An 18,295-nucleotide genomic window follows, 5' to 3' on the forward strand; every position below is an offset into this window, starting at 1 on the left:
CAGTAGTCTTCAGAAAAGTTGAACCATTTCTCAACATATGAGAGTGCTGTGTTGAGGAATGCAGTAAAATCTGCCCTTGCCATGTCAGCATCAAGTGGACGGAGACGCTGCAGCTTCAATTTAGTTAAGTAGCCATAGAACTGTTAATCTCGTCTCTGTGTGAGCTTTTGCTTGAAGTTTTCCATGATGGAATATAACTCAACACAGGTGGTTTCATCACTCTCCAGCTTCTTTACAACTTCCTCAAAGAGAGAGAGGATATTATTGCAGAGAAGAAGGTTGCATGCTGTCCAGTTGCATGCTGTCTGATGTCAGACAGCCCACCGTGCGCCACTGAAAACACTCGCCGACATATTTTACAACTTGCCTTGTAAACATCTCCACTGACGCTGTCCAGCCAAGGATGTGCGTCTTCCCACTCACGTCCGTACTTCTGCAAGCGTTTACGCTTTTGAGGACGTGGTGGAGTATCGGGTGTAGCGGACATTTTTAAAAGGCGCAGGTTTTGTGAGCAGCGCCGGTGTGTGGTGTCTGTCGCTAGGCAACCGTGACCACCACACGCATGCGCAGACACACAGATGACCGGAGCCGGTCTTGCGTAGATCCCGCCGCGACAATTTTGCTGACCGTAGTATTCCCTGTGTTTTGTTTTGATCATTATTGTTAGATTTAGAATTTGTGTGTGTGACAGACATGTGTATTGGACATTTATGGAAATACGGAACAAATTGCGTCCCGTATTGCTTCAATACGGGACGCAACATTTAATTGCCAAATAAGGGACGATTCCGTATTTTACGGGACGGTTGGCAACCCTAGGTTCGGCCCACACAGGACAGTAGCCTACAAGACCACACAGAACAAGTCTGACTGGACATACACACCATACATCACATTAACACTAGACACGCGTTGATAGATAGATAGACAGATAGGCCTAGATAGATAGATATATGTTCCATTATTTGCCTTGCGGAGCCAACCAGTCCTGTGCACGTATGCAAATTAGCCATGTGCGCCAATGTCTATTTGTTTTGAGTGCGACGAATGAGTGCAGATCATGATTTGCAGATGCAGATCAGTGAAACATATTTTAACTAGCCTACTACAGCACGCAGGGTTTTTTGTTCTCGGTTGTAATTAGCCTACATTTTAGGAGTTTTTTTTATTTTTGGGGGGAATCACTGTCCTACTTGTTGTCGAAGCACTTAATCCAACAAGCAAAACCGTCTCGGCAATATGGCCAAAGTGTATGGGAGTTCACTCTTTGATATGGCTGTCTGTACTAGAAGCATACGGCTCCTTTAAATACGTCTGCATAATTGAAGTGTACGTCATGAGCGACTTGAGCGACCAAAGCGAACAGAAATATTCGCAGCGAAACTTTGTGAGCTTTGGTCGCTCCTGGTGTGGACGTAGGCATTGGGCTTCTTTTGGGCTTCGTTGTGATGTGAGAGTTAATATTTTGTCTCGAGAGAGTTGGCAACACTGGTGATGATGACGCTCTCAACAAAAATGGCTGCCCCTTTGAAGAGATTTATTTTCTTTGCATTTTTACCCCATTGGTTATTTTAATGTCGTTTTCAAATGCTTTAATACACTTGATTACATTGCTACTTTGTTCCTGTCCCCAATAAATGCATTGCACGGTCTTGCTTTGCGTGCAATACAATGTAATGTTGTGTTGTTTGTTTTCGAGCTGGTTTGCTAAAATCTTTACCTGAACGCAGCATTAATTTCTCAACGGACTCCTTTACATGCTGCACACAACAATGTGACGCGCACACGGCTCGGCAGGTTGTGCCAGATATGAGAGATGTGTGTGATTGTTTTGTTATGGTTATGCCTAGCATTAGGGTTTCTTTTAGCTTTGTTGATTCACAAGTTGTCACCTCCTTTCCAGACGAAACATGAGCAAAATCCGCTGTTTCTGTTTTTCCAGGATCTCATCCGTTACGGCAAAACAAAGCAATGTAATCGGGACTATTGGCTACATAAACTTGATGTTCCAAAAAGGTGACGGCCGGCTAGTTATTTGAACTAATAAATATATCCAATATAGGTCATGGACAACTAACATGTAAGTGTTTTGTGGATGGATTGAAAATTTTAAGTTAGTGATAATCCAATACTTTCCCATTTTCAGATGGTTCTGGCACTTCTATGCGGTATCCGTTGTTTGGAACGGCCTCCTTCTAGTCCTGTCCCTTCATCTGAAGCTTCAGAACCAATCATACCCGCAGTGGTTGACGTATTTTTTGAGCTTTTTGTGTGGAATGCAATGGAATGAGAGTCAAGGTACATCTCAACGCGTTTTCTTATAATAGTCAACATTCATTAGCTTGATATGACACTTAGTCAACAGATATGACACTTGTCAGTCTGATATTCATGCCATTGTTTTGTCTTCTAGTTCCACAATTATCTACTTTGCTGGTGCAACTGTTTCTCTGGAGCCATTCACTCAGAAGACTGCTAGAGTGCCTATTTGTTAGTGTTTACTCGGAGGGGGTCATACATATGGCACAATATATGTTTGGCATTGGATATTACATCATACTTGGATTGACAGTCATTTGTTCCAATAATTTCCTTGATGCAAAAGGTATGGATTCTATATGTTTTTAATGTTATCTCTTTGTAAATTATGACAAATTATTGATTTGAGGACAAATATTGACAGCTTATTATTTTATATATTAGAACATGATCATGGGAAGACACACTGGAAGCATTAACCCCAGCATGCAGCATGCAATGCAAATAAAGCCATGTACACAAAATATAAGTCAGAAGATTGGCATTTTCTCAGTATCAGACTTGGTGGCTACAGTTTTCAGTTAAAATTAAACAGTAACATTGTAAACAAGGTAATATATTTTTGTAAATAATTGTAGATTATTATTAGGATACATTATCCTAAACAGTAAATATACAACAACGAATGTATACTGGTGCATTATAGTGCTTAGTATTCTTACCTGTATTGGGATCTAAATATAACCCCGACTCCTTCCAGGTTTTGGCTCTCTCTTCCACCAGCTGGATTTGGGCCATTTGTCAGGAACAGCTCTCTTCATTAGTGCATCACTGCTCCAACACAGCTCGTTGGTCACGTTGGCCATGCTCCGTACTGGGAATTCAGGTTAGTGGCTTAGTCCGTAATTAAACTCGACTGACTTTCATAATTCACTCAATTATTTGATCAGAAGGAAAATGTGTATCTGATGAAAGACGATGTCCTAACAACACTGCAGTAGAACAGCAGATTAATTGAACGTAGAAGGGTTGGATGGGAATTGATGTGATGATTAATTTCTAACTTTAAATAATGTGAAGGCCAAAATGCTAGAGTAATGCTAGAGAGAACTAACATTTCAGTCTAATTCATGTTTATTTTATTTTTATATTTCAGGAACAGTGAAGACCTTTGTCCATGGCGTTCCCCATGGAGGCTGGTTCGAGCTGGTGTCCTGTCCGCATTACTTTGCAGAGCTGCTTATCTACATTTCACTCGGCTTGGTGTTCGGAGGCCTGTCTCTAACCTGGTGGACTGTTGTCTCCTATGTCCTGTTCAACCAGGCTCTGGCTGCTCAGCTCTGCCAGGAGTTTTACATGACGAAATTTGAAGGCTACCCAAGGCATCGCTATGCATTCATACCGTTTATCTTATGACACATCAAATTTTTGGTGCTTTTGTTCTTCGTTTTTTAACTTTTATTTAAATTCTTTTTAAATAAAATTTATAAAATGTATACAATAAAGACAGAAGTTACGTACTCAATGTATCAGTATCAGAAATGTATAAATATTTCTAATAAACATTGCACATTCATTAAATTGTTCATTTGCAAGACCCACGTTCAGCTGACTGCTATTAATAATTATGTAAAAAATCTCCCCCCATAACAAACAATATAATATATCAATAGGTCCACAATTATCTCACTCAACATTAACTTTACAGGAACTAATATATGTAATGCATTAAAACTTTGATGTAAATGTGTACAATGGTTAACCCACATTTGTACAAATTCCTAAAATAAATGGATGAGTGCACTTTATTTTCATAATGTGAATCCATCAAATGAGTGCAATATTGATAGCTTCCAAAGATCAATGATATGGTTCTAGACGAAGTGTATCTTTACGAAGGCGAAAATTAGTTTGCTCGGAGAGGAAACAAGTTAAACATCTTGTAAATAACCATCAACTTAGTCTAAATAGCTATTAATAAATAACATCTGCAAGCATATTTTAATTCTTAATCCTTCCGTTTTTTGCTGGAGAGCAAGGCAAAATATTTGTGTGTAGGCCTATTGTATACGAGATACTTTATAACTAAAGATAGTTAGTGACTTTGATACTTCGCCATATTTATTTCTCGATGACGAGTTGTATTGAAAGTCGGAGGAACCAATAGCTTTAAGCTACGTGAACCAGACAGAGGGCGCGTCCTTCATTCTATCGTCCAATCTGGGTTGCGGAATGCTTGCGTTTGAAGCAGCAAGTTTTTTTCCACTTTCAAGTGCTCCCTGATGGTAAACGGAGTTATTCGCTATACATGTTTAGGTAGCTAATATGAAGTTAACCAATTTCCTCCTAAGTACAGCGTGTTATTCATGAGAAACAAATCTTAATTGACCTACTAGCTGCATTTCTGTGGGACACCCACAAATAGATTTTTTGCTTGGTTGAAATGCCTCGGATGGTCGGCGGAAGAGACGGCTCGGCTGATGTGATCCTCGTGCAGCGGCTCGCTGCTGTCGTGTTGTTGCTGTCGCTCGGGGTCCACGGCATCGCAGAGGAACCGCAACCAGTCCAACACTCTCAGCAAGAGGTACACACTGTACTTCAAGCACTTCATCGTTAAGTTATTTGAATGGTCTAAAAGCGGAAGGTCCAGTTTCCTTAGCGCTAGACTGCTAACGAAGTGCTAGGTAAACGGCTATGCCAAACAGATTTCCGGGTACATTTTGAATACTGTGTATGGTTTTATTTATATGCAGGAACCATTCGTGGGAATCGTACAGACAAAATATAAATAAAGTAGACATGGTGACGGTACAAAGATTCCATATGCAGGGCTATGTTCTGGGTCATGTTTCGTAAGAGGCTATACTATATTCTAAAACGTTCTTGTTTTTCTAGGTCTATCTTAAACAATTTTAACCTCCACAAATACTTCTGTGTGTGTTCCTTTTTAATGTTTTTTTTTCTTCCTTTATTCTGCAGAAAGCACTAAGTCCCCATCCTATAGTTCCAGTAAGGGGAGATGATCCTACCAAGGGCAACCTGGGATTCATTCATGCCTTTGTGGCATCCTTCTCTGTCATCATCGTGTCTGAACTGGGCGACAAGACATTTTTCATCGCAGCCATCATGGCCATGCGTTATAACCGGCTGACTGTGCTAGTGGGGGCCATGCTGGCATTGGGCGTCATGACCTGCCTCTCGGGTAAGAGTGCTAGGTGAAAAGCATTATAAAATGTCAGTGTTTTCTGACCATTTTCATAAACAGTTGATGTATTGTGGTTTTTCAAAGTGCTGTTTGGCTACGCTACCACCGTCATCCCAAGGATCTACACATACTACGTGTCCACAGCTCTGTTTGCCATATTTGGCATACGGATGCTCCGAGAGGGGCTGAAGATGAGTCCGGATGAAGGCCAGGAGGAGCTGGAAGAGGTGCAGGCAGAGATCAAGAAGAAAGATGAAGAGGTACAGAATCTGAACCTTATTTAATCCACCCAACGCGTAGGATGAGGGCCGGATAGGGTACTGGGCTCAACCCTCCATGTCTGCAGTCTACCTGCAAGCATCCTTGAGCAAGTTGAATAACCACCATCTCTAAGTAACTTTGTGACTCTCAGCTCAATAAGAAAATAGGACACACTAATTACCTCATAAAAGTTACACGATCAAAGTATACACCCCATTAATGCAATAAATAAAAGCAGTTGAAATGTATCTGTTTTGGCATGATGCTAACCTGTGGCGCATATCCACCGTCGGGTCGGTTCGGTGTGCAAAGGTACGGCACGGTTTGTGTTTCCACCGCCAAAAGTGGTACTGAATCGGACTGAGCTCTACCCCTCCGTTGGGGTACTTAGACATTTGAAAGTGTGCCAACAAGTTCAAGCTACACACGCCGTCCGTTGATTGGTCGTCAGAATCGTCACTTCCATGCAACTGGGGGATAATAACAACAAACAAACGCAGTACGCGCAAGGTATTTCTGGACATCGGCAAAAGCTTTGTTTATTCAAGAAATGTTGCGCAGAAGTTTGACATCTTTCTTGGACGTCCTACATTGTTCCTCTTTATTTATTGTGTCTCGTTCTTCTTTTTCCTTGGAGGTTACACTGTGTCTGGCTGCTATAAGGTCACGATGTTTACGTAGCTGCCGTGGATATCGCCATCCGGCTTAAACCCTAAACCCTACCATAAGGGTACTGTTGGCGGTGGAAATGCAAACCATAACTGAGCTGGACTGAGGCGTGCTGGGCCAGAGGCGTACCCGCTGATGGAAATGCACCACTAGTGCCATTATGTGAAGGTCCCCATTCAATTTACTCAGAGAATTAAGAGCAGCAATGGGTGGGGCCGGGGCTATGGTTTTCAATTATCTAAACTAAGGATTTCCTCAAGAGGTAGTCTTTAGGGGAAAGGCACAAAAATACCTGCTTTGTTTGCTCCGTGCAGCTCCAGCGGGCCAAGCTAGCCAACGGTGTAGCGGACGTCGAGGCCGGCTCCGGAAATGCCCAGCCCCAGAGGAAGTGGCAAAGCTTCATTTCGCCCATCTTCCTGCAGGCACTCACCCTTACCTTCGTGGCCGAGTGGGGTGACAGGTCCCAGCTGACCACCATCATCCTGGCTGCCCGGGAGGTCTGTCTGCACCCCGCCAAGTTCTTTGTTTGTTTGTTGTCATGCGTGTCTGTGTTGTCTTTGTTTATTTGTTGTCTGTGTCTCTTTAGAAGTGGTTATTAGATTCAAGGACTTTGTTCTAAAGCAGTAACATGTGCTGTCTTGTTAACAGTGGCCAAACAAAAGCTTTAGATCTTAAACCCTGAAGTTATACCTTTTTATTTTATTTGTTTTGAAATAAAGGATCCATTTGGAGTAGCAGTAGGTGGGACAATTGGACACTGCCTCTGCACAGGATTAGCTGTCATCGGAGGAAGAATGATTGCCCAGAAGATTTCTGTCAGAACAGGTAAGCATTCTGTCCCTAGTGGGCTGATTCCATAGCCTTCACTCAGCTTTGCGATACTATGTCGGCTTTGTCGTCTACTCTCTTTGGACTAAAGCATGTCAAAGTGTGAAAAGGTTTTATTTTCCCACATTATCAAAAATAATAAATACAAGTGTTGAGCCTTATATTGTATTTTCTATATTTTCTTTTCATGTAGTAACCATCATTGGAGGAATAGTTTTCCTGGCCTTTGCTTTCTCCGCCCTTTTCATCAAACCAGATGCTGTTTGATTCAAAGCAGGATTACCCCGCTCATTTGTACATAATTGTAAAGTTCCAGTTGGTAAATCAAAGGTGTATCTTTGCCTATGTATATGTGTACATGAAGGTGTGACTAATGGAACTGCATTTTTTTGTTTTGTGAGAGACTTTCTGATACGGTCCTCTTACAGAGTCTGTGATCTCTCTTTAGTAGTTTCCTCTCTAGTTTTACATACCGGAAAGTGTCCACTTTTTCTCTTTCTTTCTTTTGTCGTTTCATGTTTTGTCGAAGGTGAACCTCTGCTTAAATACCATACATTTTTTAGGATACAATCATCACTTTATCCATGCTACAGTTAAGCAATGCCTGTTTGGTCATGTCTGAGATGAATGATGAATTCAACATATATAATCTGGCTGTAAAGGTTTCAGTAATGTTATTCACATACAAATCAACCAATGAAATTACATACTTTTGAGAACTACAATTAAGGCAGTTTCAAAGGTAGAGCTGGGCACCATTTATTAAAAACAGTTTTTGTATTTATGTTCTTTAAATGGTAAACTACTTTTTTATTTTTTCCTTTTTAAATGTATGTACTGTAGTTCAGGAAGAGGTGATGACGGAATGAATGATGTCACCATTGGCAGCAATTCTTCTTTTGTCAATATTTGACAGGTTGCTTCAAGCTGTGAAATGCGTCAAATTAATTTTAGTGACAGTTGTACAAAACACGATACTTAAGGAAATATTTTGGGTTACAAAACCCCTCCACCTCAAACCCCCAAAAACAATTTCTGTATTTTTTTTGTGCAATTAAAAAAAACCATATTAAAACAGTTTTCTTTTGACTTTCATTTCAGGGAACAGAATAATAGTTGTGTGCTATGATTCATGAAATAGAATGTTCGAGAAAATGTGTCTGTACAAGCCCTTGTAGGACTACTTCACTATTTATTTTTTGTTTTTTAATTCAATGTTTGCACCAGTTTGGGTGGTTGCATCTCTTTCGGCATAGCAGGTGGCTTTTTTGTGGGTAATGTGAGTAGTATTTGCAGAGTTAGGAAGAAACACAGCGCTTATTCTCCAGTACTGCCTGAAGCGCAACACACACCGGAGGCGTACGGCTCGTGTCTTAACAACCGCCCCCATTATTTCTTTTATTTTGGAGTACCCCTAACCGGCGGCGGCCCTGGCCTATTGCATATTCAATTAAATTGTATTTTTATAGCCCTTAATCATCATTACATTCTCAAAGGGCTTAACAGGCCAAATTGTTATGACACCCCCCTTTACCCAGGCCCTCACAAGGGCAAGAAAAAACAGCAAGGAAGAAATCTTGAAGAAACGCATAGTAGGGGATCCCTTCTTCCGGGGATGGTCAGAGTGAGCGCAATGGGTGCCATAATTGATATACAGGTAAATACATGCACATCATATTAAATTGGTGATGTGTTGCTGGCTGGTTAACAATGAGGAGAGTCCAGGCATCCAGTCCAGTCACCACAACACGCTAGAACAGACAAAGTGAATTAGAACGGAGTATATAGTGGGAATGTATGCTGTATTAACAAAAACACAAACAAACACAGTGGTCTTCACATCGCATCTGTGTCGTTTTCACACTCCTATGTTACAAATGCAAGATTGTAGAAGTGGGTTTTGAGCTTTCCTTTGAATAGCTCCACAGAGTCAGCTTCCCTGATCACAGGTGGCAGCCTATTCCATAGGAAGGGGGCTCCATAGGCAAACGCTCTCTGTCCAGCCGATTTTTTTTTTAACCTTCGGCAGTGAAAGAAGGCCAGCTCCCGAAGACCAGAGGGACCGAGAAGGACTGTAAGGAATGATCAAGTCCTTCAGGTAGGATGGATATGATCCATGCAAGGCTTTATAGGGTAGCAGTAGCACCTTAAAGTGTGATCTGAAAGTTATTGGTAGCCAGTGCAAAGAGGCGAGAATAGGTGTGATGTGATCAAACCTTCTCGTTCTAGTCAGCAGTCTAGCTGCAGCATTCTGTACAAGCTGTAGACTTTTCGTTGTAGAGTTTGGTAGTCCGGAGAACAGTGCATTACAATAATCCAGTCTTGATTAAACAAATGCATGAATCAGTGTCTGCATCCGCTGCAGATAACATTGGTCTGATTATTGCAATGTTTCTCAGATGGAAAAAGGCAATTCTAGTTTTACTTCTAACATGTTGGTCAAAGCACAGTTGAGGGTCGAACAGGACACCAATATTTTTGACAGATGCACTCATTGGGATGGCGAGGCCATCCAACCACAGTGAGACATCCTCAAATTCTCTCTGGTCCCGCTTTGAGCCGATAATTATCAGCTCTGTCTTCCCAGTGTTAAAGGTGCCATGGCATGAAAATCTCACTTTATGAGGTTTTCTAACATAAATATGAGTTCCCCTAGCCTGCCTATGGTCCCCCAGTGGCTAAAACTTGCGTTCGGTGTAAAACGAGCACTAGGTGTTCTGCTCACCTTTGAAAAAACGGAGGCTCAAGCGCGCTGATTTGGAATGTGGTTTGGTTTCATACGTCGTCACATAGCATCTAAGCTCCTCCCCTTACTCAGCTTGGCCCGCCCAGAGAATTTGGCCCGCAAATGAGACACGACCTTGCGAGCGCCACATGTGTGTGTGTGTGTGTGAAAACACCCACTGAAACGCTAGTGTTGCTTGTCGGTTCTTTGACGTCTCTTGTATTTCCACGACGAGACTGTAGTGGGGGTTATCTCAGCCATAGTTGAGAAGGAATCTGGAGAAAGGAACTTTGGCTTTGACTCCCTGAAGTACATGAACTGCGACATGCCGCCGGTTGCTGTGAGACACCACCGCCGCGAAGCACCACCGCCCGGCTGCCGGCTGCCCGCGGTTCAGTCTACTTCAGATTGATGTGAAAGTGGAAGAACCAGAGACATCGGAGAACCCGACAAAGTCGTTGTGATTCATAATATCGTCTGGAGGCGCACACAGCTTTTGGCCGTGATAATTATATATTATTTAGATATAGAGCTCCAGGACTGTAACGCAAGTGTTGAACACTTCCTGGTTATTTGGATAACCGTTCTGCTTTTGGTGTTATGGCGCATAACACGTCGGACTCTCATCTCTGGTATCTCTACAACGAGAATCGTAGTGGGGGTTATCTCAGCCATGGTTGAGAATGAATTGGGGGAAAGGAACTTTGACTTTGACTCCCTCAAGAATAGGGATGGGAATCGAGAACCGGTTCTTGTTCAGAATCGGTGCAGAGTCAACCGATTCCTTGGAATCATTAGCAAGCCTGCTTAACGATTCCGCTTATCGGTTCCGGTCACGGCAAATGCGTCATGACGTCACACACGCGCTTCTTTGTTTTGGTTCAGAACGCAGCAAACATGGCGCCGCCGAAGCGCATTGTGCATTCACACCAAACGCGTCGGGGCGACAAGATCCCATACAAAGTGAACGTAGAGACGCGTATCGGGCGAATATTTCGCGAGAGAAAACCGGCGACAAGTTTTGATTAGTCGTGCCAACCTTTCACCGTGCACAAGCAAGCGTGTTCACGAGGATTTGTGCCACGACAAATTCGCTCGAGTTGAAATATTTCAACTTTGACGCGAATTTCGCGTGATGTGTAAGGTAACCGCCAGTCAGCGTTCAACCGTCAAACTCAGTGCAGTGCAGTCTGGAGTGAACTGCAACATGGAAGAGAAAGTGATTGTTGCCGTTTGCGACTCCCGGAGCTCTATATATAATAGTATATAATATAATTGTATATATAATATCACGGCCAACAGCTCTGTGCGCCTCCGGATGGCCGTAGCGTGGGGAGCTCATAGGGATTGGGCTTCTCTGGGTTTGTTTACCGGCGTTGCTATGGTTTCCGGTCTTGTGTGTTCAAACGGTTTATTAGGTAGGCCCATCTAATAAATCTCTGTCTAATCAATACGTCAGTTGAATTTTGTTACAAGTTGAATGCAAATGAGCTTGTAACATTCCAAAAGGAGTATTCCAAAAGGCAGAAGCTCTTACTTGACTGTTTTCACTCTGTGTTTTTAGTTTTATGGCACATAATGATGGCTAACCCTAACCCAAACATATTTTTTTGTCTGGACCAATTGATTTGAAAATGTACAATTTCCTAATACTAGACGCACTTCTGATCATATATTAAAGAGATTTAATACAAACAAACACATTTGTACTTATTTTCTCACCCAATGAGAATCGATAAGAGAATCGATAAGGAATCGGATCGATAAGCAGAATCGGAATCGTGAAATTCTTATCAATTCCCATCCCTACTCAAGAACATGAACCACGAAATGGAGGAGAAAGGGATTGTTGGCCGCGAATGTCTCGCGCTTGAGCCCCACTTCCCGCTGCCGAGGGACCACCGCCTCGGCGCTGCAGGAGGCGGAGGTGCCTAAGCGCTGCCTGGCAACAATCCCTTTCTCCTCCATGTCGCGGTTCAGTCTACTTCAGATTGATGTGGAAGAACCAGGAACGTCTGAGAACCCAACGCGGTTGTTTGAGATTCATAATATCGGCTCACACAGCTTTTGACCGTGATAATATATATTATATGATATAGATGCTCGGAGTGGCTGTAACTGAACCACGGCTGAATTTTACGTCTTTGAATACTGTGTTAGTGGCCCACTAATACCTATATTAAAGCATCCATAAAATAGCATGTCATGGCACCTTTAAGCTGTACGAAGTTTTGTGCCATCCAGCTCTTCACCGCAGCCAGACAGGACTCCACCCTCTGGATCTGGGCCGAGTCCCCTGAATATACAGGAATGAAGGGCTGGGTGTCATCCGCGTAGCAGTGGAAACTAATTCCGAAGCTGCGGATAACCCAATGGAAGCATGTAGATTGCAAAAAGTAATGGACCAAGGACCGACCCTTGTGGTGTTTGCAGTGCTTTGATTCCGAACCCTCATGGAGCACAAATTGTGTTCTATCTGTGGGGTACGATTCAAGCCAGCCAAGAGCCGTAGCCCCGAAACCAACATAGTGCTCAAGACGGTGAAGAAGAGTGCTGTGGTCGATCGTGTCAAATGCAGCAGCTGCAGTCCAGCAGCACAAGCATTGAGCTTGTATTTTTATCCAAAGCAAGAAGGATATCATTTACAACTCTTGTAACAGCAGTTTCAGTTGACTGGAAATTCCTGAACCCCGACTTGAAAAGTTTGAAGAGATTGTTCCTCATCAGATAATCGACGATTTGCTTTGCTACAATCCTTTCCTGTACCTTGGACAGGAAGGGCAGGTTCGATATAGGCCGATAGTTCCTGACTAATTCAGGATCTAGTCCAGGCTTTTTGAGTAGCGGTTTTATCACCGCAGCCTTGAAATTGGAGGGAACAATTCCTGTGGAAAGCGAGAGATTCATAAGCAAGAGGATTGCAGGCCCCACTGTGGGAAGAAGTTCTTTGAGAACCTTGGAAGGTAGAGGATCCAACATAGTTGTTGGTTTCGATGCCTTTATCACCCTTTCACGTTCAACCAGAGGAATTGCGTTGAACTCCCGGAGAGTTGCATTACTGTACGTCCACACCAGGAGCGACCAAAGCGTCAAAGACGCTTTGGTCGCTGCGAATTTTCGCTGCGAATTTTTCTGTTCGCTTTGGTCGCTTTGGTCGCTCATGACGTACAATTCAATTATGCAGACGCATTTAAAGGAGCCGTATGCGTTTAGTAGGCCCTACAGTCAGCCATATCAAATATTGAACTCTCCCATACACCTTGGCCATATTGCCGAGACGGTTTTGCTTGTTCGATAAAGTGCTTCGACAACAAGTAGGACAGTGATTCCCCCCAATATAAAAATCCTAAAATGTAGGCTAATTACAACCGAGAACAAAAAACCCTGCGTGCTGTAGTAGTTGAAATATGTTTCACTGATCTGGATCTGCAAATCATGATCTGCACTCATTCGTCGCATTTAAAACAAATAGACGTTAGCGCACATGGCTAATTTGCATACGTGCACAGGACTGGTTGGCTCCGCAAGGCAAATAATGGAACATATCTATCTATCTAGGTCTTTCTGTCTATCTATCTATCAACGCGTGTCTAGTTTTAATGTGATGTATTGTGTGTATGTCCAGTCAGACTTGTTCTGTGTGGTCTTGTAGGCTACTGTCCTGTGTGGGACGAACCACCTAAATGAATTCCCGACGATTTGTGTCGTTTGGTATTAATAAAGACTTGACTATCTATCTATCTGACTATTTAATTAAAAATTATTCACCTCAGGCTCCGTGAATAGTGGGGAATAGAGGGATAAAAGACAAGAGATATATCCCTTGTCATTTATCCCTCGTCTTGTCGATTAGTTTGTTTATGTGACGGTTTTGTTTAAAGCATGCTACACGCGATTGGTTGGTTAGATTGGTGGCATGTAGAGCAAATTATAATGATTCCCGCTTAAATACGAACGTTCTAGATGTAGCCTATAAATACTCCCGCTTATCATCACTTGATATCCAAACCACTATGGCGTTTCGATCACTGAACTGAAAAAGGGTGTGTTCGTACAACACCGGGTGCCCAGTTACAGCCGCGATTAATACTTCAGCCGACATTTTGTTCAGTGAGTGAATAAAGGTAGGTAGGAACCAAAGTGCCTGCCGATGTTCCCTGGGATCCACGCAAGCGAAGAGCGTCTACATTCCGATTGGCTGTCAGTGTTTGGTCGCTGAAGCGAATAATAGTCATTTGCATAAAGTTAAAAAGTTTTCAACTTCTTTTTGACGCTCTGGTCGCTCAACTTTGGCCGCTGGTAGCGTTGGTCGCTTTGGTCGCTTTGGTCGCTCTTGCCCATAGAAAGTGAATGACTTCCGGCGATTTGGTCGCTCAATTCGCTTCTGGTGTGGACGGACAGTTAGAGTTCCCCATCCTGCCCCGAAGGATTTGTAGGACAAGTTGCACGGCAAGCTTCAATTTATTCTCAAATCGATTGAATCTTATTCTCAAAGAAATCCGTGAAATCCGTTTTTTTCAATGATCGTTTATTAATTATGAGCGGAGCAACTGAGTCAATGGCAGCAGACAAGGCAATGATGAGGTCATCAGTAAGGCACTCCACAGACCCCTATAGTTACAAAGATGAGCAAGTGAACGGGGTAACTTATCTGCCATAGCTGGTTGCAGGGGTGATGCGGCGACAGCTGAAAGTAGCCTGCTGCAGGATACCACCACCTGGAAAGTGAGCAAAAAATGGTCTGATAATGCTGAGGTGTAGGGAGAGACCAATAGCTGTGAAATGTCTACACCGCGGGTCAAAACGAGGTCCAGCGTGTTTCCATCAATGTGGGTTGGGTGCTGGACGAGCTGTTTGAAGCCAAGCGTATCTGTAATGCACAGAAAAGCCCTTACGAGGGCATCAGATGGGTTATTCACATGAATGTTGAAATCCCCAATAAGCAAAACATCACATCAGCTGCAAAATCAGAATACTCATCAACAAATAGTCAATACGGTCCTGGGGGACGGTATACTACAGCGAAAGACGAAAAACGAAAGAGTCTGGAACTCATCTCGCTTGTCGGGGAGCTGAGGAGCAGAACGCGAGCACCTCAAAGGATCTGAATATATATATATTCTTTGGCTTTAAATTAAGCTTAGAATTAGATATCAGGGCTACTCCACCACCTTTCTTTACTTCTCTATATACTTGGGCGCTAACGTAATTGGGGGGAGTAGCTTCGTTTAGGGCTAGAAACTCATCTGGTTTTAACCAGGTTTCACAAAGGCCCAGTATGTCGATCTTATTATCAACAATTAGATCCTGGACCGAGTGCGCTATTCTGATATAAACGATATACGATATGAACGATAAAAAATGGCCTACGATAGTGATTTTAATTATATCGCTCTATCACGATAATGCATGTTGATGACGCAAAATAAATATTTAAATTTTTGGTTTGGTACGGTTCCATTTCACATTGCAATTTTCGCAACAGTGCCAGAATTTGTCAACAAACCTGCATGTGTGCAAAGAACGTTCAATCATTGGACAAAAAGGTCTGGGGCGGGGTAAAGTACTAAAGGAAAAAGGAGGAGAAAGTGCCGGTGAAAGTTAACAATCATGGATATCCAGCGTGATATACATTGATCTGCAGACCGGTCCAAGACTTTTCACTCATCCTGACTCAGAATGTGTTAAATGCATCTCCATTTGTATGTATATTTTCCAGCATACTTTTTACTTGCTTTTGTCGGACCGTCGGGCAGGGGCGGACTGGGGGAAAAAAGTGGCCCGGGAGTTTCTGTCAGACCGGCCCACTCAATACACGGCGCGCGGCCCACTAAGTACACGCCGCGTTGCCCACTCAATGGATTGCGCGTATCGAACAGTCAGTGGCCTTCTGGGAAAAATACCCATACACTTAACATTATTTTGGATGATTACAAAGAAATTCCATCATATATGTATGTTTGTTTTTTAATAACATTTGGATCCACCAATTTGCCTGGATGGACACATGGAATAAAATGATTATTGGCTATTGTAACACTCCAAGGTAGGTATAGTTTGCTAGATGAATATGCTTAACTCTTGGCTAGTATCAGATGGTTATACAAGTATAACTACAAAGCCTTAAGGAATGAATGTCAGCAGAGAAAGACCACACAATAAAGAAACTGGAATCAGAGGATAGAATTAGCATGAACAATATATTAGAAATGAACAGAACAGAACATACGATGGGGTGTGAACATCAGTGGTATCAGTAGTGTTGCATGCTGGGTGTGTGATTGTTTGTGTGTGTAGGGGTGCTGAAGGTGCATAACAAAACAGTAAGTTACATAACGACGTTCCCGAAATTCAGCCGTGGTGCAGAGTTATAGCCACTCCGAGCCAGTCGCACATTGAGCTTCCCCCAAATGCGCTGTTTTGGTGGCTGTAGCTATAATGCAAATGAGGAGGAGCGAGGCGGGTCAAGGAGGAGGGTGGGGGTGTGGCCCTGAGCAGCTTGCAGCCACGGTAGCATTCGCTCTGTTTACAGTGGATGTATCGCAATGGCGAGGCTCACACAGCCTTTAGCCGTGTTCTGTAAATATTCTAGAACACACAGGAGTCCTGGAGCTCTATATCAAAATATTATCATATAGCCTACATAGATATCTATATCATATAATATTATAACGGCCAAAATATGTGTGAGCCGATATTATGAATCTCAAACGACCGCGTTGGGTTCTCCGACGTTCCTGGTTATTCAACGTCCTCATCAATGTGAAGTAGACTGAACCACGACAAGGAGGAGAAAGGGATCGTTGCCGGGCAGCGCTTAGGCACCTCCGCCTCCGGCGGTGGTCCCTCAGCGGGTCTCAAGCTGGAGACATTCGCCGCAAACAATCCCTTTCTCCTCATGGGTTGAGCGCATGCGTAGAACTGGGTGCCGCGTTGCGTGTATGTATGCAAATCCAAATTCTCTACCTCAATCCGCACAGCTGAGAACACTTCGGCTGTGTAAGAACCAATTTAGAGGTGTTTATTGATAAGGTGGAGATCTTTTCTTACTTTGGACTTCCGAAGTCTGTAAAACACATATTAGAAGACACTTAAAAAAAAATCGAAAAATAGTCACCATGAGTGTGAAGACCGATTGCGAGTAGCAGTATAAAAGTCAGTCAGTGAGATTGTGATTAGATAGGTATAGCTCTTGGAGAAAATTACGCTTGTGCCGCTGTGATAACCATTGTAGGGCTGATGCGATGATGGGCGTGGGCCGGTACATAATAGTATTTTGGGCCATCGGCCCACCGTATTCCCGATGGCCAGTCCGCCCCTGCCGTCGGGTGAAATTGAGTCGTGGCTCAACATGGAGCAATGAGGAGACGGAATTTCTTTAGGATATCAGACTCAAATATCCAATAGACGTTCCGTCTCCTCTTTGCTCCATGTTGAGCCACGACTAATTCACCCGACGGTCCAACAATGTTCTGCTAATCTTGGAGTTACCGCCAGTCAATCAATAATTCTTATAATGCGCGCGGCCTGTTACGTCCAAAAAGGCGTATGATTTTTAGAACTTGATCGGACCAAGGTGCGTTCGCTTTCACATCTCAAGCGAACCGCACCAGGGTTCGTTTTGAAGCGAACCGAGACCACCTCTCCGGCTGGGTCTCGGACCGGCTGTTTGGTCCGTTCCTGAGTTTGATGGTTTGTATTTGCAACAGCCCAGAATGTCCGCACCAAGGGACCGAACTCGTTTAGTGCGCACTAAACACAGGAATCAATTCAAAAAGACAAAATCTGTATCAAATAGACAAGCAACGGCTTGGCTGTTCCGCTTTCACACTATGGAACACAACCTCCATTTGATCGATAAAAAATATCACGTGATCGACAAAATTCTTAACAATCAATGATTGATCATCAATTAATCATAGCCATCCCTAATTGTCAGTACAGTGTCTGTTCCTTATCTAAAAGGAGACCAGTTTTTCCTGTTCTCTGCATCTTGGGTGGCATTTAAGAACCAAGGACTTAAACTAAGTGTCGTGCCTTTTAGAATGGTTTGCACTAAAGGAAAGAAACCCAATACTTGACGCTTTTTCTTTGATAAAGTCTCTGCAGCTATTGTGCTTGAATTTTATTTATCTGCAACATTATGTTGAATGATTACAGTGTTGCACAATAAATGTTCTCAAAACGACATACTATCTTTCTCTTTTTTTAAAATACATTTAGCAGTTTGGCTTTCCTTAGGGTCTATGTAACCTTTTCTGAAATGGTTATTTTATGATTTTATATCGTGATATATATCGTTATCGCAAGGGGCTGCAATTTATATCGCAATATGGATTTTAGGCCAT

The 18,295-nt window shown here is 42.9% G+C and overlaps 2 protein-coding genes across 2 annotated transcripts; both read left to right on the plus strand.

Annotated features, from left to right (window-relative positions):
* The first annotated feature begins 1,744 nt into the window (after positions 1 to 1,744).
* Positions 1,745 to 4,067, plus strand: srd5a3 (steroid 5 alpha-reductase 3). Its single transcript, XM_060068037.1, has 5 exons — positions 1,745 to 2,016; positions 2,147 to 2,298; positions 2,414 to 2,605; positions 3,020 to 3,145; positions 3,416 to 4,067. The coding sequence occupies exons 1-5, from the start codon at positions 1,817 to 1,819 to the stop codon at positions 3,673 to 3,675; spliced, it is 930 nt and encodes a 309-aa protein (XP_059924020.1). The 5' UTR covers positions 1,745 to 1,816; the 3' UTR covers positions 3,676 to 4,067.
* Positions 4,068 to 4,481: 414 nt separating this feature from the next.
* On the plus strand, positions 4,482 to 9,498 carry tmem165 (transmembrane protein 165). The gene is made up of 7 exons (XM_060068042.1): positions 4,482 to 4,843; positions 5,239 to 5,461; positions 5,549 to 5,724; positions 6,709 to 6,891; positions 7,114 to 7,219; positions 7,416 to 7,613; positions 7,651 to 9,498. The coding sequence occupies exons 1-6, from the start codon at positions 4,703 to 4,705 to the stop codon at positions 7,487 to 7,489; spliced, it is 903 nt and encodes a 300-aa protein (XP_059924025.1). The 5' UTR covers positions 4,482 to 4,702; the 3' UTR covers positions 7,490 to 7,613; positions 7,651 to 9,498.
* The last annotated feature ends 8,797 nt before the right edge of the window (positions 9,499 to 18,295 follow it).

This window comes from Gadus macrocephalus, chromosome 12 (genome assembly GCF_031168955.1).
Source record: "Gadus macrocephalus chromosome 12, ASM3116895v1".
In the NCBI taxonomy this organism is placed as follows: domain Eukaryota; kingdom Metazoa; phylum Chordata; class Actinopteri; order Gadiformes; family Gadidae; genus Gadus; species Gadus macrocephalus.